This window comes from Mus pahari, chromosome 8 (genome assembly GCF_900095145.1).
Source record: "Mus pahari chromosome 8, PAHARI_EIJ_v1.1, whole genome shotgun sequence".
Classification (NCBI taxonomy): Eukaryota; Metazoa; Chordata; class Mammalia; order Rodentia; family Muridae; genus Mus; species Mus pahari.
This window is the reverse complement of record NC_034597.1, coordinates 6,878,623-6,899,663: the sequence shown is the minus strand read 5'-3', so window position 1 is coordinate 6,899,663 and position 21,041 is coordinate 6,878,623. Positions and strand designations below refer to the sequence as shown.

The following is a 21,041-nucleotide window of genomic DNA, read 5'->3' as shown; positions in this document are numbered from 1 at the left end:
GGAGTCTTACCTACAGTCAGATTCCTTCCTGGAGTCTTACCTACAGTCAGATTCCTTTGGGGAGTCTTACCTACGCAGTAACTACACAGTAACATTTGAGCATTACTCCCCAGCTGCTCAAAGACACCGGTTTCCAGCATCTGAGATGAACTACTCATTGCCTTCTTAGCATGCTGGCCTTAAGACTATCTTTGCAGGTTATGATGTACAATTGAAAGAAGAAGTCTAAACTCCTGACTTGTAGAACTGTTACCACTAGATGAGTTTTGCAGGTATGTCTCCATGGAAACTGGACAGAAACAGAAGCAAGGTTTTCCATCAGTTTCTCCTCTGGTCCTCAGGAGGAGAGTGGGAAGGGGGTTGCCTCAAGTCAATTATACTTTCGACAGGCTTCCTTTGTACACCTTGGTCCTCTGCACCAACCAATCACCTCAGCTGTGTCCCTCCCTTCCTGTGATGGCACTGGCTGTATTGAGCACTGTGTGTTAAAATTCCCAGAGGGGAACCTTTCTTTGCTGTGTAAATAACATGAAGCTGAAAGTGTTCTTGAAGCACATTTGGAAAATCTACAGTCATTATGACTGAAATGTCAGCATGGAATGAATGCATGCTACTGGCTAAACAATACAAAACTCATCCAGCCCATGGAGAGTTTAAGGGAATAATGACACATTCACAAGAGTTTCATCTTTGCTTTAAAGTACATGGAATCCCATAAAGAAAGAGGATACATCCATTAAAGAGTTTATTTACCACACAGGAATTTATACACAGAATGTATGCTAGATTTCTCAGCTTAATGATTAATAGGTTAACTAAAGAGCTATTTTCAGATCTTCCTATAACACTAAGGGGTATTTCCCCAAATTCCTGGGCTAGTGCATACATGGACATTAATTTCAATATGATATGTTTACTCTCTGATCTGGCAGGTGATACTCATACTCATTAACCAAGTTCTCTCCCAGATATTTGCTTATATTTCTTCACATGTTTTCACTTAATCAGTCAAAATGTTCTGGGTAGTTACCTAAGAGTCAGGCTAATAGCAGAAAATAGTGAGAAAAATAATCAATTTTAGATTCTTGGGTCCAGAAGGGCAGCTAACAGAGTGACTGAGAGGAATACTAGGTTTGGGACAACACTGGTCGGTAAGACTTATTTCCAAGCATCTTTCTTAACAGGAGGCAGCTAGCGCATATGCCTGCAGAACCTTTCAGCAGACCCTGGATGTGTAACTAGACTCATCATAACTGAGTCCAACAGCTCCCATGGTGGCTCTTTTGTTCTCAAGGTAATCAGGGTCACTTATTTATCTTGTTGCTTAGACAAAAAAAAAAAAACAAACAAAAAAAAAACACTGACAAAAGCAATAGAAAGAGGGAGAATGGGAGGGAGGAGGGAGGGAGGGAGGGAGGGAGGGAGGGAGGGAGGGAGGGAAGGACGGAGGGGGAGAGAGAGAGGGAAGGGGAAGGACACATGAAGGGACACATGAAGGGACAGAGAGATGAGAGGGAAGAAGAAAAGGAGGGGGAAGAAAGGAGGGAGGGAGAGAGGAGGTAAACTTTCTCTGGCTTGCAGTCTGTCACAGCATGGAAGTTCCATCAGAAGCAGAATACACATGGTCACTGGATGACTGCTCCTGTTCAGCTTCCTTTCTCCTCCTTACTCAGCCCATGACTCTAGTTCGTGATACAGACACACGTGTGATGGGTCTTTCAGTTTCAATTAATGTGATCTGGATAGTCCCTCGAAGACATTCTTTCCTACTGATTCTAATGCTCATCAAGTTAGAATTCAAGATTAATCACCATAAGACATCTGTGCCTCTCAAACCTAAAACAGTATCTGTTGCTTGAATAGGTGTTTACTAATTATATGACAAATGAGTGAACGATTTAACAAAAGCACCAGATGACACTATCTTAAACTTCAAAGTACGTATTTTCTTACTCAAATATCTATACATCTTAAAAAAGAAACGTCATAAAATAAAAATTAAAAAAAAAAGAAACACGTCAAGGGTAAGTAGCATGTCTTAGATGAAGGAGTACCCAGCCGTGCAGCATGGAATCCAGTAGGTCCATAACAAATAGCGAGTCTGCAGCCTGAGCTTCTGGTAATGCCCAAGTATTACTCAGGTTCACGAATGGGAGGCTTATAGTCCTGAGGATTATGGAAATTGGGGGTGGGGTGAGTCTGGCTTTCATATCCTTGAGAGGCTGTGGTGTCAAATCAGATGAAAGGAGAGGTCCCCCAGAATTGCTACTGTCTTAAGGAAATACAGGGCCAAAGTGTGGAGCAGAGACTGGAGAAAAAGCCACCCAGCGACTGCCCCACCTAGGAATCCATCCCATATACAGACACCAAACCTAGACACTACCGTGGATGCCAAGAAGTGCTTGCTGACAGGAGCCTGTTACAGCTGTCTCCTGAGAGGCTCTGCCAGAACCTGATCAATACAGATGTGGATGCTCCCAGCCAACCATTGGACTGAGCATGGGGACCCCAATGGTGGAGTTAGGGAAAGAACTAGAGAAGCTGAAGGGGTTTCCAACCCCATAGGAAGAAAAACAATATCAACCAACCAGACCCCCCCAAGAGCTCCCAGGGACTAAACCACCAACCAAAGAGGGACCCATGACTCCAGCTGCATATGTAGCAGAGGATGGCCTTATCTGGCATCAGTGGGGGGAGAGACCCTTGGTCCTGTGAAGGCTGGATTCCCCAGAGTAGGGGAATGCCAGGGCAGTGAGGTGGGAGTGGGTGGATGGGTGGGTAGGGGAGCACTCTCACTGAAGCAGGGGGAAGGGATAGGGAGTCTGTGGAGTGGAAACAGAGAAAGGGGATAATATTTGAAGTGTAAATAAATAAAATACTCAATAAAAATATTAAGGTTAAAAATAAGATAACAAGGAGAGGTCCCATTCCCTTTATTCCTATGATAGAGCTGCTTGAAGCAACCCAGCTCTGTCCCCTGTTGCTCACCATAATACAAATCCACTTGTGTGGATATCTGTTTTAGGGTGGAGAGCACAGGTGGAAGCCATGGAGAAAACTGGACCAATTTACTTCTAGGCAAGTCCTCACATACACACATACGTGGTCGGAGGGGTGAGAACAATTCTGCGGTCACTCTAACTCAGGCTCCCACAAGGCTGTGTGTTTTCAACTGTTTTAGCTTTGACCTTGAGGCAGAGAGGTGTACAACTGTAGACACTGACCTGCGTGATGTAGATGACTTTATGCAGCTGGATCAGGATCTGCTGAATGGGGTCGCAGATCTGCCGCACTTTCCGCTGGGATACAGCAATGCCTGCAGATGCTGTGAGTGACAAAGTCTGCAGTTAGTCAAGGTCTCTTACAAAAGCAGTGTTAGTGCAAAATGGAATAAAATTCTGGGGGAGAAGGAAGCCAAAATCTCATCTCACCAACGAGACGACGTAACACTTTAGTGTTTTAGAATGTGAAATAAGCTGTTCTTTCCCTCCACTCCTCAAGCACTGAAGAAACAAAAAATACTTCTTGCATAATATTTGAGATACTAAGTGCCCTTGGATAATTTGTCTGTGATTGCAGGAGGCTGCATTGGGAGGAAATGGTGCCTCAGATATGAAGTTCTAAAGAGGGCTTTTCGTATGCTTGCTTGCTAGTTTTTAAGTAAACTACCCACAACCTCTGTAACAGATTTTAAAGCTAACTTTATCAGATCTTCTAGACACAAATACCAAGTACTCTATAGTAGAATTAAGTTCAAATCCTCAACTATTGTGAATCTTAATGTCTACTTTGATTTCTTTCTGGGTTCACTTGTCCTGAATTCCTCCTGTAAACCCACTGCACCTTCACAGGTTCCGGCCAATGGGTATCAATGTGCACAGGAGCTGCTTCTATTTCTCAGCACGGTGGTCTATCCTTGAGAACTGCAAAGCTAATAAACAGGAGTGGCATCCCACCCTGCATTAGCCACACCCACATCTTCTCATTCACAGATTGCAATGGAAAGCATAGAAGATGCCAGAAGGTACTATCCCCTCTCTACCCTCTGGAACACACACACACACACACACACACACACACACACACACACCTATAACATCTTATATACCATAATATTATTAAAATTAAGTTTCTTAAGACCTCCCTTTCTTCCTTTCATACCATTTCAAGCATTTAAGAAATCACATCTGCTATAGTAACTGCTTCAGCAATAGCTGCAGTTTTAAAGATGACTCTTGCATGTGCTTTCAGAAAAAGGCTGTGTGTCTTGCCATAAATGTTTTGTTTTCAAAACATTTAAAGAAAAATTTTTATGGCTATTTAAAAACATGAACCTATCCACATTAGGAACAAAACAAAAAGGGAAATAAAATATGAAGATTTTCCTTAGGGATAGCTCTATGTACTTGTTTGGAAAATTGGCACAAGAAATAACTCAGCTCTGCACCATCTGAGGCTAATTTCTTCTTTAGATGCAAAGACCTTGTCTCTTGAAAACTCCTTGTAAGCATCAATAATTTGTTCATTAAGGTGTGATTTGATAAATTACCCTTGGGGCAAAAGGCTGAGAAATCAACTCACAAGAGCTTAGGGAAGAGCAGCACTACAGGCTGCTCCCCACAGTGCATACCCATCTGGGGAACAGTAGCCCCAACCTCCACAGCTGGGCTCCCTACCCAGAGACCTCCTAAAGGTTTGAGTTCTGTCTAAGCCCCTGAAGATAGGACTGTATAACAGCACTAAGATCCCCCATGAAGGCAGGACTGTGTAATGGCACTAAGTTCCTGCTGGCAGCAGAAAACTGGAGGCCTCAGGTGTGTGTCATCTTCACATTGACTTCTCAATCATGATTTCAAGCTAAAGGCTCACAGCATGGACAAGCAATTTTAGGCTTGTGACAGCAATTTGAGTGGATACCACAGACCTGACTCTACTTTACCACAAAGGTGCTCATCTGTGGCCCTAAACACAAAAACATGGAGTTAGCAAGAATGTTTGCAGTTCAACATACAGCTATACATTTTAAAATAAAAAAAAATCTGAGTTTTAAGTCTATTCAACCACTGTTCCTCAGTTCTAGGAAGCTCTTGACTTTTGAAAATAGCCTTGATAGGTTGCTTTCTTAAAAATAAATTCTTTCAATGAATCCAGCCCTTCAAAGGATAATAAAGTAATAAAGGGAAAACTCCAACACAAGGAGGGAAACTACACCCAAGGAAAAGCAAGAAAGTAATCCTTCAACAAACATAAAAGAAGAAAGCCACATGAACAGAGTTCCAACTCTAACAAAAAAAAATAACAGGAAGCAACAATTACTTTTCCTTAATATCTCTTGATAACAATGGACTCAATTACCCAATAAAAAGACATAGACTAATAGACTGGATATGAAAACAAGACCCAGCATTTTGCTGCATATAGGAAATGCACCTCAGTGACAAAGACAGACACTACCTCAGAGGAAAAGGTTGATAAACAATTTTCCAAGCAAATAGTCCCAAGAAAAAAGCTGGAGTAGCCATTCTAATATGGAACAAAATAGATTTTCAACCAAAGGTTATCAAAAAAGACAAGGAGGGGCACTTCATATTCATCAGAGGAAAAATCTACTAAGATGAACTCTCAATTTTGAACATCTCACTCCAAATGCAAGAGCATACACATTCATAAAAGAAACTTTACTAAAGCACAAAGCACACATTACACCTCATACAATAATGGTGGGAGAATTCAACACTCCTCTCTCAACAATACATAGATCAAGGAAACAGAATCTAATCAGAGACATAGTAAAACTAGCATAAGTTATGAAACAAATGGGTTTAATAGATATCTATAGAACATTTTATCCTAAAACAAAAGGATATACCTTCTTCACAGCATTCCATCTTCTCCAAAATTGACCTTATAATTGGTCACAAAACAGGTATCAACAGATACAAGAAGAGTAAAATAATCCGATACATCCTATCAGATCACTACAAACTTTGGCTGATCTCCAATAACAACATGAATAAGAGAAAGTCCTCCTACATATGGAAGCTGAACAACTTTCTACTCAATGATAATGTGGTCAAGGAAGAAATAAAGAAAAAAATTAAAGACTTTTTAGAGTTTAATGAAATTAAAGCCACAACAGACCCAAACTTATGGTAAACAATGAAAGCAGTCCTAAGAGAAAAATTCATAGCTCTGAGGGTCTCCAAAAAGAAACTGGAGAGAGAATACACTAGCAGCTTGAGAGTACACCTAAAAGCTCTAGAACAAAGAGAAGCAAATTCACTCAAGAGAAATAGACAGTAAGAAATAATCAAACTTAGGGCTGAAATCAACCAAGTAGAAACAAAAAGAATTATAGGAAGAATCAGCCAAAGCAGGAGCTGGTTCTTTGAGAAAATAAAAAAAAAAAAAAAGATAAATCTTTAGCCAGACTAATTAGAGGGAACAGGGACAGTATCCTAATTAACAAAATCAGAAATGAAGAAGGAGACATAACAAAAGAATTTGAGGAAAACCCAAAAATCATCAGATCCTACTACAAAAGCCTATACTAAACAAAACCTGGATGAAATGGACAATTTTCTAGACAGATACCAGATATCAAAGTTAAATCAGGAACAGATTAACAATCTAAACTGTCCCATATACCCTACAAAAATAGAAACAGTCATAGCCCAGGACTACATGGGTTTAGTGGAGAGTTCTATCAGACCTTCAAAGAAGACCTCCTAATTCCAACTCTCCTCAAACTATTCCACAAAAATAGAAACAGAAGGTACTCTACCCAATTCATTCTATCAAGCCACAGTTACTCTGATACCTAAACCACACAAAGATCCAACAAAGAAAGAGAACTTCAGACCAATTTCCCTTATGAATATCAATGCAAAAATACTCAATGAAATTCTTGCTAACCGAATCCAAGAACACATCAAAATGATCATCCATCCTGACCAAGTAGGCCTCATCCCAAGGATGCAAGGATGGTTTAATATACGGAAATCCAGCAACGTAATCCACTATATAAACAAACTCAAAAGACAAAAAAAATCACATAATCATCTTGTTAGAAGCTGAGAAAGCATTTGAAAAAAATCCAACACCCCTTCATGATAAAAGTCTTGGAAAGATCAGGAATTCAAGGCCCATACCTAAACATAATAAGAGCAATATACAGCAAAACAGGAGCCAATATCAAACTAAACGGAGAGAAACTTGAAGCAATCCCAGTAAAATCAGGGACTAGACAAGGCTGCCCACTTTCTCCCTACTTATTCAATATAGTACTTGAAGTCCTAGCCAGAGCAATTAGACAACAAAAGTAGATCAAGGGGATACAAATTGGAAAGGAAGAAGTCAAAATATCACTATTTACTGATAGCATATATAAGTGACCCTAAAAAGTCCACCAGAGAACCCCTAAACCTGATAAACAGCTTCAGTGCAGTAGCTGGATATAAAATTAACTCAAACAAATCAATGGCCTTTCTCTACACAAAGGATAAACAAGATGAGAAAGAAATTAGGGAGACAACACTCTTCACAATAATCACAAATAATATAAAATACATTAGTGTGACTCTAATCAAGCAAGTTTAAGATCTGTATGATAAGAACTTCAAGTCTCTGAAGAAAGAAATCGAAGAAGATCTTAGAAGATGGAAAGATTTCCCACGCTCATGGATTAGAAGGATTAATATAGTAAAAATGGACATCCTACCAAAAGCAATCTACAGATTCAGTGCAATCCCCATCAAAATTCCAACTCAGTTCTTCACAGAGTTAGAAAGGGCAATTTTCAAATTCATCTGGAATAACAAAAAAACCTAGGATAGCAAAAACCATTCTCAACAATCTTCTGGCAGAATCATGATTCCTGACCTCAAGTTGTACTACAGAGCAAATGTGATAACTGCACGGTATTTCTACAGTGGCAGACAGGTAGATCAATGGAATAGAAGTGAAGACCCAGGAATGAATCCACACACCTATGGTCACTTGATCTTTGACAAAGGAGCTAAAACCATCCAGTGGAAAAAAGACAGCATTTTCAACAAATGGTGCTGGCACAATTGGCTGTTAGCATGTAGAAGAATGTGAATTGAATCAATACATTCTTATCTCCTTGTACAAAGCTCAAGTCCAAGTGGATCAAGGACCTCCACATAAAACCAGAGACACTGAAACTTACAGAGGAGAAAGTTGGGAAGAGCCTCAAACATATGGGCACAGTGGAAAAATTCCTTAACAGAACACCAAAGGCTTGTGCTGTAAGATCAAGAATTGACAAATGGTACTTCATAAAACTGCAAAGCTTCTGGCAAAGGACACTGGCAATAAAACTAAAAGGCAACCAACAGACTGGGAAAAGATCTTTACCAATCTTAAATCCTATATAGGGCTAATATCCACTATATATAAAAAAAACTCAAGAAGTTAGACTCCAGAGAACCAAATAACCCTGTTAAAAATGGGGTATAGAACTAAACAAAGAATTCTCAACTGAGGAATACTGAATAGTTGAGAAGCACCTAAAAAATTAAATGTCTAACATCCTTAGTCATCAGGGAAATGCAAATCAAAACAACCCTGAGATTCCACTTCACACCAGTCAGAATGGCTAAGACCAAAAACTTGGGTGACAGCAGATGCTGGTGAGGATGTGGGGGAATAGGAACATTCCTCCATTGATGATGGGACTGCAAGCTGGTACAATCACTCTGGAAATCAGTTTGGCAGTTCCTCAGAAAAACTGGACATAGTACTACCCGAGGACTCAGCTATACTACTCCTGGGCATATACCCAGAAGATGCTCCTACATGTAATAAGGACACATGCTCCACTATGTTCATAACAGCCTTATTTATAATAGCCAGAAGCTGGAAAGAACCCAGATGTCCCTCAACAGAGGCATGGATACAGAAATGTGACACATTTACACAATGGAGTACTACACAGCTATTAAAAACAATGAATTTATGAAATTCTTAGGCAAATGGAGGGATCTGGAGGATATCATCCTGAGTGAGGTAACTCAATTACAAAAGAACACACATGATATGCACTCACTGATAGTGGATATTAGCCCTGAAGCTGGGAATACCCAAGATACAATTTGCAAACCACATGAAATTCATTAAGAAGGAAGACCAAAGTGTGAATACTTCATTCCTTCTTAGAAGGGGGAACAAAATACCCATGGAAGGAGTTACAGAGACAAAGAGTGGGGAAGAGACTGAAAGGAATGATCATCCAGAGACTGCTCCACCTGGGGATCCATCCCATATACTACCACCAAACCCAGATACTATTGTGGATGCCAACATGTGCTTGCTGACAGGAGCCTGATACAGTTGTCTCCTGAGAGGCTTTGCCAGTTCCTGACAAATACAGAAGTGGATGCTCACAGCCATCCATTGAACTGAGCACAGGGTCCCCAGTGAAGGAGCTATAGAAAGGACCCAAGGAACAGAAGGGGTTTACAGCCCCATAGGAGGAACAATATGAAATAATCAGTAACCCCAGAGCTCCCTGGAACTAAACCACTAACCAATGAAAACACATGATGGGACTCATGGCTCTAGCTGCATATGTAGCAGAGGGTGGCCTAGTCATTCATCAATGCGAGGAGAGGCCCTTGGTCCTGTGAAGGTTCTATGCCTCACTATAGGGAAATGCCAGGACCAGGAAGCAGGAATGGATGGATTGGTGAGCAGCAGATTGGGGAAGTACATAGGGATTTTTTTGAAGGGGAAACCAGGAAAAGGGATAACATTTGAAATGTAAATAAAAAAATATCTAATTTTTAAAAACCAGAAAAAATAAATAGATGTTAAATGTTTAATTGCAAAAGCCCCATGTTAATCAAGCAAACAAATGCACAAAAACATTATTACAGATGAGGCTCCAGGCTCTGGGAAGCACCTCTCCTCAAGGCCACTCAGAAATAACTGTTGACATTAGCTGTGAATGTTACCTTTCTGCCTCCTACAATATCCATTTTACACACATGCACTAGTAACTCCCAACAGTAACTTTAAAACTATCTTTGAGCCCTGACATCATTTTAATAGGTTATGAGCAACACTGTGAAAAATTAACTCAATGACCTGGAACAGAACTGGAAAGTTGAAGAGTATGCCACACAGCAAGGGCTGTTCAGTTAGCAACAGTGTACTGCTAGTTGATGGCCACTTCCAACAGAGTGAAAGGTAAAAGCAGAAAAAGAATATGTATATGTATAGCATATGTATAGTATATGCATATATGTATATATATATACATGAAACCTCCCTTCTCTTTCATTTTCTCCTCTTTTTTCGCCTCCACTTCCTTTTCAGCTGAACAGTGACATATGTTGGTAGGGGTTGTTGTTTTCCAGTGCATCATGGATAAATGAGTTCTGGCTCATTCTTTATGACCCTGAAAGAAGCTGTGGTTTGACTGTGCACCCCATGTTTTGCTTAATATCTTCTGTCTGGCAAGTACTTCATCTGCCATCAATTTCTCTTGGCTGTCAACAATGCCGTAGTGCATGTCTCATTGAGGAGCCAAGGAACATCAAGGCCAAAGACATACTCATTTCTCACTGAAACAAATATCTCCTAAAGTGATTGAATTATTTCACACTCTGACCAGAAGTGGATGTATTTTTCCAAACCTAGATCAACACTACATACTATCAAATTCTAATTATATTAATCTGTAATTTTTCCTACTTTGTAGTTTTGAAGGCTAGTGAAATTATTAGGTTCTATTTTCATTGCTGCTGGATAATTGCTTATATTTTTATTGATTTGCAAATGTTCTTTGCATATCCTGAATTCTACTCCCTTTAAATTTTAAGTTAAAAGCATTATATATTTCTAGTTGATCTGAGACACTTCTCACCACTGACACATACTATAAGGTGGTTCTACATCCCACACCCTGCCACACCTCTGAGATACCTGCGGCTGCCACACTGTGGTGAGATTAAGACTCCTGGGGGAAGGGGGTATCTGTCACAGATACTATCTTGTGGCATGAGTTAGCTTTAGGAAATAAAGAAAATGTCAAAATGAGACTGGTGTGCAAGGAATCTTCCTCAAAGACTTGAAAGCAATGGATTTCCCAGACAACTTCAGTCTGCAGGTAACTGCAGTCCAAGAAGCAAGATTCTTCCATCTGTTTCTGAGCTGACACTCAACTTTACTGACTCCCCCAGAGTAAAGTATAACTTAGCCCTTAGGCAAACAAGAGCAATTTTAAAACCAAGTAAATATATTCTTTTAATTGTCCTTATTTACTGGTTGGTGATAACCAAGATCATGGCAATCCCAGTCACATCATATTATCTAGTTTCGCATAATTTTCTCTTAATACATTTTCCAGGTTAACTCCCTGTCAATACTATGCTTCTCAAGCATTGACAGATGTGTCCAAATTTTTTCAACTTTTTAATAAATATATATTAATTGTACATTTCAGGTCAGCATGACATGGCCATGTGTGTCTAGGGGATAGTATATACCTTTATTATTCACAGTCACTGCCCTCCCTTTCTTTTCCCATCAGTTTCCAGACTATTCCTTAATAGCCCTCTTACAAATAAGTATGTTTTATAAAACAAGTTTGCCTAAACCACCAATGAATAATATAGACTCTGGGTGCACACACACACACACAGAAACACATACACACACCATATACTAGACACATAGGAGACACTCCACATATACACCACACACACACACACACAAACTCACAAAAAACACACACACCACATACACATCATCACCATACACACACACACACACACCAGACCATACACACATATACTACATATACATACTACACATACACACACCATATACATACTACCACATACATCTAAATGCCACATACAACATACACATACCACATATACACATATACCACATACCACATACACACACCACACATATCACATATGCTACAGAAACACACAGACTTACATACTGCATCACACATATACCACACACACAACACACACAGCATAAACACACACATATACCATACCACATACACATACCACATACAATACCACATACACATCACATGTACAATACATACACACAATATACAACACATACATAACACATACACACCACAAACACAACGCATAAACATCATACATATCACATACACCCTATAACTCCCCACATACACCATCTCACGCACACATACACACACAAACATTTAGAAAGAGAGAGAAGAAATAAATAAGGACAATCATCTATAATATGCTACCAATGTATTTCTTATAGCACAATATTATACATACATTGTTTGGTCTCGAAATTTAAAAATGTAATAAAATTATTCTTAGTAAAATAAAGGTTTAGAATTTTAACTTTATAATTCTTTATAGTTTCTTCTACTAAAAACAGAACAACAACAACAACAAAAAAGAAAGCATTCTATTCTAACAGCCAGGATAAAGTATCAACCAGTTATTTTTCTGCGTTCTTCCTACCAAGAATCAGAAACTCTGAGATAGGCAGACAAAATAGCAATAGAGAAAGCATGGCCTCATGAACAAGGGGAAGTAGACCTTTGTAAAGACCGGGAAGGAATGGGGGCAGGGTGTGGACATGGCTGTGAGGACTGTAATGAATGAGGAGGCCTCTGCTAGACATGGGACACAGCTCTGGCACGACGGAGGGCACACAGGACTAGAGGCCTCCAAGCACAAGAATTGCACAAGCGACATCATCAGCTAGCTCTGGCCTGGTTGTGCAGTGTTATGAAAGATACAGTGTTCAGCAGGTAAGGAGAGCATGGACAGTGACAAAGGACTAGAGCTGCAGGCAGAGGCATGGATTGAGTGTTTTCTCTTCCAGGTAACAGCAGCTTTCAGGCAAGGCAAAGTATAAAGAGATCATATCTAAATTTGCAGTATAGATCATTTTCTTAAAACCAAACCTTACACCATACAAACTTAACCCACCCTTCAAAAAAAAATGAATCCCTATGATGAACAGCACAGGCCCGTAGTTGCTTGCATGTGTAGGAGCTCTGTTCTCAGTGTTAAAGAGATGAAAACAGCAATTATCTAGACCCACACTTATTATGCTTTTATCTCACCTTTGCCAGGCTAGTAGCATGGCAGTGAGGGTCCATGTGGTACTTTTTGGCATTTTAACAATACAACCATCTTGCTTTGCATCTATGGTGACATTGTGACAGCCTTAAACTGTGAAAGTCTGTAACACTTTCCAAGGAAATTTAATGACTGGAGACACATAGCTTAAAATTACTGAAACCCTACCCACATTATCAGTGAAAACATTAAATGCACCAAACAAGATTAATTAAGGAGTAAAAGTGAAACTGCACAGAAGGATAATTCCAAAAAGTCTGTATATTAGAATAGAGCATGTTGCTCAGGCGTCATACTCTTTCATAGGTTCAAAGCAGAATCACTCAAGCATCTGTTGCGTTGTCTACACTTAGTTGATAATTTTATGGTTACTATTAGACATTGGTCTTCCTTAATTGTCCTTACTAAAAATTAGAAAACTATCAGTCTCATCCCACAGCATCATTACACATTTATGTCTCATGACATGATTTGGGGTTGGTGAGATGGCTCAATGGGTAAAGTCGCTTGCTCGTCAAACCCAGTGACGAGTTCAATCCCTAGCAACTGCCATGGAAGGAGACACCTGATACCACCCAGTGGCTCCCTGGCTTGTACGCATGCACCGGAGTAGGTATGCATAATTCCAGACAGACTAATACAGGTAAAATAAATTATAAGGATAATTTTTAACTTAAAGAAATTATGGAATAATTTCATTTCAACCAAACAAAAATAACTGTCTAGAAAAGTATCTGTGTCAGAGCAAAAAAGAAAAACTATGTCAAGTAAAAAAAACGGGGGGGGGGAATCTCCTGGCATTGGAGAGGGTGGGTTTTCAAATATCTATATAAAACTGTCATTATTTTTTGGAGTAGTTATGCATACTTTATAGCTTAAGTAATTAATAGTTTCAAGACGTCAGAAAGGCAATTTTGGAAAAACAAACTAAATTTTTTTTTCATTTGGTACCACTGAACTGCGACAGTGGTGAGCAAGTCAGTCAGAATTCTGCTATGTGTCACAGTTTTCCCTGGAGGATCATTCAAGATACATTAGGCTCAACTTGTGTTAAGTAGTTATGTAGCTAATATCAAAATGATCGGCTGGGCATTGTCATGATGTTTGGGACTGTGGAGAGTCACAGCGGGCAGGCGCTGAAACTGCCACCCTACACTGACTTGTCCTCTCTTTCCTTAAGTGGCCCCTGGGCATTGGTGTGGCACTTTCCCAAGCAGGTGGAGAGGCAGCAAAGCCGAAGAGAGAGGGTGAGCGTGGTGAACGGACAAGCTCACTCACACTGGCCTTCGGGAAGGCAGAACAGGGGTCAGCTTGAGTTACCTGGTCTTGGTCTCGATCCTACTCCAGCAATGAAGTCCCTGGAAATAGAGTAAGACAAGAGCTATGAGGGAAGTCCACCTAATGATGAACAGTTACTGAGAACTGCATTTTCCTGTATGGAGTAAAGAGAGAAATCAACATTTTGAATGTAGGATGGACTTTCTAATGGTAAACAGATAGACCTTGTTCTTCCAGGGATATCTCTCTCTCTCTCTCTCTCCTCTCTCTCTCTCCTCTCTCTCTCTCTCTCTCTCTCCCACACACACACACACACACACACACACACACACATACACATATATTCATTATATATATATTCATTATATATTCATATATATATATATATATATATATATATAATGTGATTTGCAGAGTTTCATGTAGCTCAGGCTAGTCTCAAACTTGTCATGTAGCTAAACCACGACTGGCTGTGATTTGTGTATTAAAACAACTAATATTAACTTTTTATGCCTTGTATTTTCCATGATTTGTCCTTGAAATGAAAAATAAAGACTAACCCTCATATATTTCTATGAGATAAATTAATTTATATAGTAACAATTGCCCCTCCATAGTGTCTCCAGTGCTGTTAAAATCCTTCCTCCTTGTCTCAGAATTTTAGATTGATCATTTTAAAAGTCAGTCCCAGGGCCTTCTGCTATGTGGAGGTAGCCTTCATCCTTATCAAGGACACTAATGAACAACCTTCCCTCTTACCCTTCTAAGTGGGATGTGAAGCCTATTTCTTAGTAGTTCTCTGCACCCTAACAGGTCACATGATGCCACAGGATTCAGAAGGTACCTACTGAACACCAGTGAGGAGCATGGTGGGAATCTGCTCAGCAGCCCACCAGTGAGGAGCATGGTGGGAATCTGCTCAGCAGCCCTGCATGTGCAGACTCTCAGAATGCTTGGCTGACAGTTGTCTTGCTCCAACCATTTTATTTCATCACAGATTTTCAGTATTCACTTGTAACTTGTACCTAAGTTATTATGCATAGCACAGTTGGCATGCATTTACCAACCAGTCCAGTTTAACTGATAGAAAAGTCCCTGAATCTCACAAATGACTTCTCCCTTTAATCCTTTCTACCTTCATTTACCACTTACTTAAACTTTCTAGGTAGACATATTTTCAAAAAGTAAAAAGGTGAGATTGATCTTTTATTTTATCAAATAGACCTGAAATAAAAATATTTTAAATGAATAATATTTATACTGTTTTACATTTAAGGTAACATGTGGTACCTCCATTGCACTTGACTGTTCAAGTCAACACATGTGCCTAGCTATCTGCATATTAAATTTTGCAGACCTTTCTATAGGAGGTGTTAGTCACCACCCTTACCCACTGCTTTAGCCAGGTCATGGAGCTGCTGTTTCTGACAGCTCACGGCTCTCATCACCTAAGGTGAATTAAAATGCAACTTGTGGAAAACTTTTATTTGTGTTTATGTATGATTGTGTGTAGGTATCACACAAACTGAGTTAGCTGGATGGTCATTTCATTGTCCTAAAAGATCTTTTATTTTAGACATTCCTATTAAATGGAATATTTAAAACTTGCCTTGTGTTTATGTATGGTTTTGGAAGGCAGCCAATACACAAACTGAATTAGCTGGATGGTCATTTCATTGTCCTAAAAAGTCTTTTATTTTAAATATTCCTATTAAGTGTATATGTGATAGGACACAGGACCTGCATCTTGCAACTATGCTCAGCTGCCCCAAGTTTTGAACTGCTCTGTAGAATTTTAGGTTGCTTTTTAGTAAGCTTTAAGGTGGAGGCTGGAAAGATGGCTCATCACATAATGCTCCTGAAGAGGACCTCAGTTCCACTTGCAAAATATAAGACAGCTTACACACTCCTACGACTCTAAGCTCCAGAAGGTTCAGTACATTCTCCTGGCTTCAGTGGGCACATATAATCACAGATGCACATGAAGACAGACACATACTAAAAATAAAATAAATCAACTGAGACCAGCGGGAACCAGGGATGCAGGAACCCCCATCAGTGGCATGGGTTCCTTCCAGTCTGAGCTGGTGCCCTAAGCAGACCTTGAGTGCTACATCTGCATCCAGTCACACAACACCCAGAGGAAGCTCAAATCTCAGATGTTCTAGCATGCCCAGGATCATAGAATCACAGGATATCAGGAGCTTGGTCAGATCAGGATTTCAAGATCCCAGAGGCAGCTTGACTACCAGGAGCTCTGACACATCCAGGATCTCAGGATAACAGAATCACAGGATCATAGAGACAGCTGAACTCTGAGGAGTTCTGACACAACCATGATCACAGGAGGGACAGGCTCCAGTCCCAGACAGCAAGGGCAGGTAGCACATGAGATAACCAGATGGTGAGAAGCAAGGGCAAGAACATAAGCAACAAAAACCAAGGTTATTTGGCATCATCAGAACCCAGCCCTCCAAACATATCAAGTCCTTGATAGCCTGTCACACTGGAAAAGCAAGAATCAGATCTAAAATAACTTCTCATGATGACGATAGAGGACTTTAGGAAGGACATGAATAGCTACCTTAAAACATACAGGAGAACACAGGTAAACAGGTAGAAGCACTTAAAGAGAAAATACAAATAACCCTTAAAGAATTACAGGAAAACACAACCAAACAAGTGAAGGAATTGAACAAAATCATCCAGGATCTAAAACTGGAAATAGAAACAATGAAGAAATCACAAAGGGAAACAACCCTGGAATTAGAAAACATAGGAAAGAGATCAGTAATCAGAGATACAAGCATCACCAACAGAATAAAAGAGATAGAAGAGAGAATCTCAGGTGCAGTAGATACCACAGAAAACATAGACACAACAGTCAAAGAAAAGGCAAAAAGCAAAAAGCTCCTAACCCAAAACACCCTGGAAATCCAGGACACAATAAGAAGACCAAACCAAAGGAATACAGGTATAGAGGAGAGTGAAGATTCCCCATTTCAAAGGGTCAGCAAATATCTTCAACAAAATTAAAGAAGAAAACTTCCCTAACCTAAACAAAGAGATGCNCATGAACATACAAGGAGCCTACAGAACTCCAAATAGACAGGACCAGAAAAGAAATTCCTCCCATCACATAATAATCAAAACACCAAATGCACAAAATAAAGAAAGAATATTAAGAGCAGCAAGGGAAAAGGGCCAAGTAACATATAAAGGCAGGCCTATTAGAATTACACCAGACTTCTCACCAGAGACTATAAAAGCCAGAAGATCCTGGGCAGATATCATAAAGACCCTAAAACAATCCACAAATGCCAGCCCAGGCTACTATACCCAGCAAAACTCTCAATTACCATAGATGGAGAGACTAAGATATTCCATGATAAAATCAAATCTTTCTATAAATCTAACCCTACAAAGAATAACAAATGGAAAACTACAACACAAGGAGGGAAAGTGTACCCTAGAAAAAGCACAAAAGTAAACTTCTTGCAACAAAACAAAAAGAAGATAGCCACATAAACATAATTTTGCCTCTAACAAAAAAATAACAGGAAGCAACAATCACTTTCTCATAATATCTCTTAACATCAATGGACTCAATTCCCCAATAAAAACACATAGACTAACAGACTAGATATGAAAACAGGACCCAGTATTTTGCTGTGTACAGGAAAATCACCTCAGTGACAAAGACAGACAATACCTCAGAGTAAAAGACTGGAAAACAATTTTCCAAGCAAATNGTCCCAAGAAGCAAGCTGGAGTAGCCATTCTAATATGGAATAAAATAGACTTTCAATGAAAGGTTATCAAAAAAGATACGGAAGGGCACTTCATATTCATCAAAGGAAAAATCTACCAAGATGAACTCTCAATTCTGAACATCTATATTCCAAATGCAAGAGCATACACATTCATAAAAGAAACTTTACTAAAGCTCAAAGCACATATTGCACCTCACACAATAACAGTGGGAGAATTCAACACCCCACTCTCAACAATACATAGATCATGGAAACAGAAACTAAACAGAGGCACAGTGAAACTAACAGAAGTAATGAACGAAGTGGATTTAACAGATATTTATAGAAAACTTCATCCTAAAACAACAGAATATACCTTCTTCTCAGTACCTCATTGTACCTTCTCCAAAACTAAGCATATAATTAGTCACAAAACAGGATTCAACAAGATACCAGAAGATTGAAATGATCCCATATATCCTATCAGATCACCACAGACTAAGGTTGGTCTCCAATAATAACAAAAACAATAGAAAGCCCACACGTAAATGAACAACTCTCTACTCAATGATAACTTGGTCAAGGAAGAAATAAAGAAAGAAATAAAGACTTTAGAATTCAATGAAAACAAAGGCACATCATACCCAAACTTACGGGACACAATGAAATCAGTACTAACAGGAGAACTTTCATAGCTGAGTGCCTCCAAAAAGAAACTGGAGAGAGCATACACAAGCAGTTTGACAGCACACCTGAAAGCTCTAGAATAAAAAGAAGCAAATACACCCAAGAGGAGCAGACAGCAGGAAATAATCAAACTCAGGGCTAAAAATCAAGCATGTAGAAATAAAAAGAACTGTTCAAACAATGAACAAACCCTGGAGCTGGTTCTTTGAGAAAATCAACAAGATAGATAAAACCTTAGCCAGACAAACTAGAGGGCCCAGTGGCAGTATCCAAATTAATAATATCAGAAATGAAAAGGGAGACATAACAACAGAAGCTTAGAAAATTCAAAAAATCATCAGATCCTACTATAAAAGCCTATATTTAAAAAATTGGATAATCTGGATTGAAAGGACAATTTTATAGACAGATACCAGGTGCTAAAGTTAAATCAAGATCAAATAAAGCATCTAAACAGAGCTATAATCCCTAAAGAAATAGAAGCAGTCATTAAAAGTCTCCCAATCAAGAAAAGCCCAGTACCAGATGGGTTTAGTGCAGAATTATATCAGGCCTTTAAAGAGGACCTATTATCAATACTCTTCACACTATTCCACAAAATATAAACAGAGGGAACACTACCCAATTCATTCTATGAAGATACAATTACTCTGATATCTAAACCACACAAAGACCCAACAAAGAAAGAAAATTTCAGACCAATTTCCCTTATGAATATCGATGCAAAAATACTCAATAAAATTGTCCTAAATGAAATTCAAGTAAACATCAATCCAATCACTCATGATGATCAAGTAGGCTTCATCCCAGGGATGCAGGAATGGTTCAACATAAAGAAATCCATAAAGGTTAGCCACTACATAAATAAACTCAAACAAAAAAACACATAAACATTTCATTAGATGCTGAAAAAGCATTTGACAAAATTCAGCATCCCTTCATGTTAAAAGTCTTAGAAAGATCAGGAATTCAAGGCCCATACCTAAACAGAATAAAAGCAATATACAGAAAACCTGTAGCTAACATCAAACTAAATGGAGAGAAACTTGAAGTAATCCCACTAAAATCAGGGACTAGATAAGGCTGCCCTCCCTCTCCTTATCTATTCAATATAATACTCAAAGTCCTAACTAGAGCAATTAGACAACAAAAGGAGTTCAAAGGGATACAAATTGGAAAGGAAGAAATCAAAATATCACTATTTGCAGATGATAAGATAGCATACTTAAGTGACCCCAAAAATTCTACCAGAGAACTCCTACAGCTGATTAACAACTTCAGCAAAGTGGCTGGATATAAAATTAAAGAAATTGGTAGCTTTCCTCTATTCAAAAAATAAACAGTTGAGAAAGAAATTAGGGAAATGACACCCTTCACAATAGTCACAAATATAAAATAACTTGGGTGACTCTAATGAAGCAAGTGAAAGATCTGTATTACAAGAACTTCAAGTCTCTGAAGAAAGAAATTAAAGAACATCTCAGAAGATGGAAACATCTACCATGCTCATGGATTGGCAGGATTAATATAGTAAAAATGGCCATCTTGCTGAAAGCAATCTACAGATGCAGTGTAATCCCTATCAAAATTCCAACTCAATTCTTCACAGAATTAGAAAGAGCAATTTGCAAATTCATTTGGAATAACAAAAAAAAAAAAAAACAGGATAATAAAAACAATTCTCTACAATAAAAGTACTTCTGTGGAATCACCACCCCTGTCATCAAGAGCAATAGTGATTTAAAAAAAAAAAAAAAGTATGGTATTGATACAGAGACAGGCAGGAAAATCAATAAAATAGAATTGAAGACCCAGAAATGAATCCACACATGTATATTCACTTGATCTTTGACAATAAAGCTAAAACCATTCACGGAAAAGAGACAGCATTTTTAACTAATGGTGCTGGTTCAATTGAATGTTATGTAGAAGAAAGCAAACTGATCCATTCTTATCTCCTTGGACAAAGCTCAAGTCCAAATGGATCAAGGACCTCCACAAAAAACAGAGACACTGAAAACAGGAAAAAGTAGGGAATAGCCTTGAGCACACATAGGCATAGGGGAAATTTTCCTGAACAGAACACCAAGGGCTTAAGCTCTAAGATTAAGAATTGATGAGTCGGGCTGGTGAGATGGCTCAGCAGGTAAGAGCACCGACTACTCTTCCAAAGGTCCTGAGTTCAAATCCCAGCAACCAC

At 39.0% G+C, this 21,041-nt stretch overlaps 1 protein-coding gene across 1 annotated transcript in view; it reads right to left on the bottom strand.

Moving 5' to 3' along the window:
• The window catches only part of Nek10 (NIMA related kinase 10), a 177,624-nt gene that overhangs the window by 21,523 nt on the left and 135,060 nt on the right, over nucleotides 1-21,041 (bottom strand). Inside the window, exons 29-30 of the mRNA XM_021203868.2 lie at nucleotides 14,445-14,482; nucleotides 3,225-3,325 (exon numbers count right to left, since the gene is read on the bottom strand). Of these exons, the coding sequence (XP_021059527.1) occupies nucleotides 3,225-3,325; nucleotides 14,445-14,482 (139 nt within the window). The remainder of the gene's footprint in view (nucleotides 1-3,224; nucleotides 3,326-14,444; nucleotides 14,483-21,041) is intronic.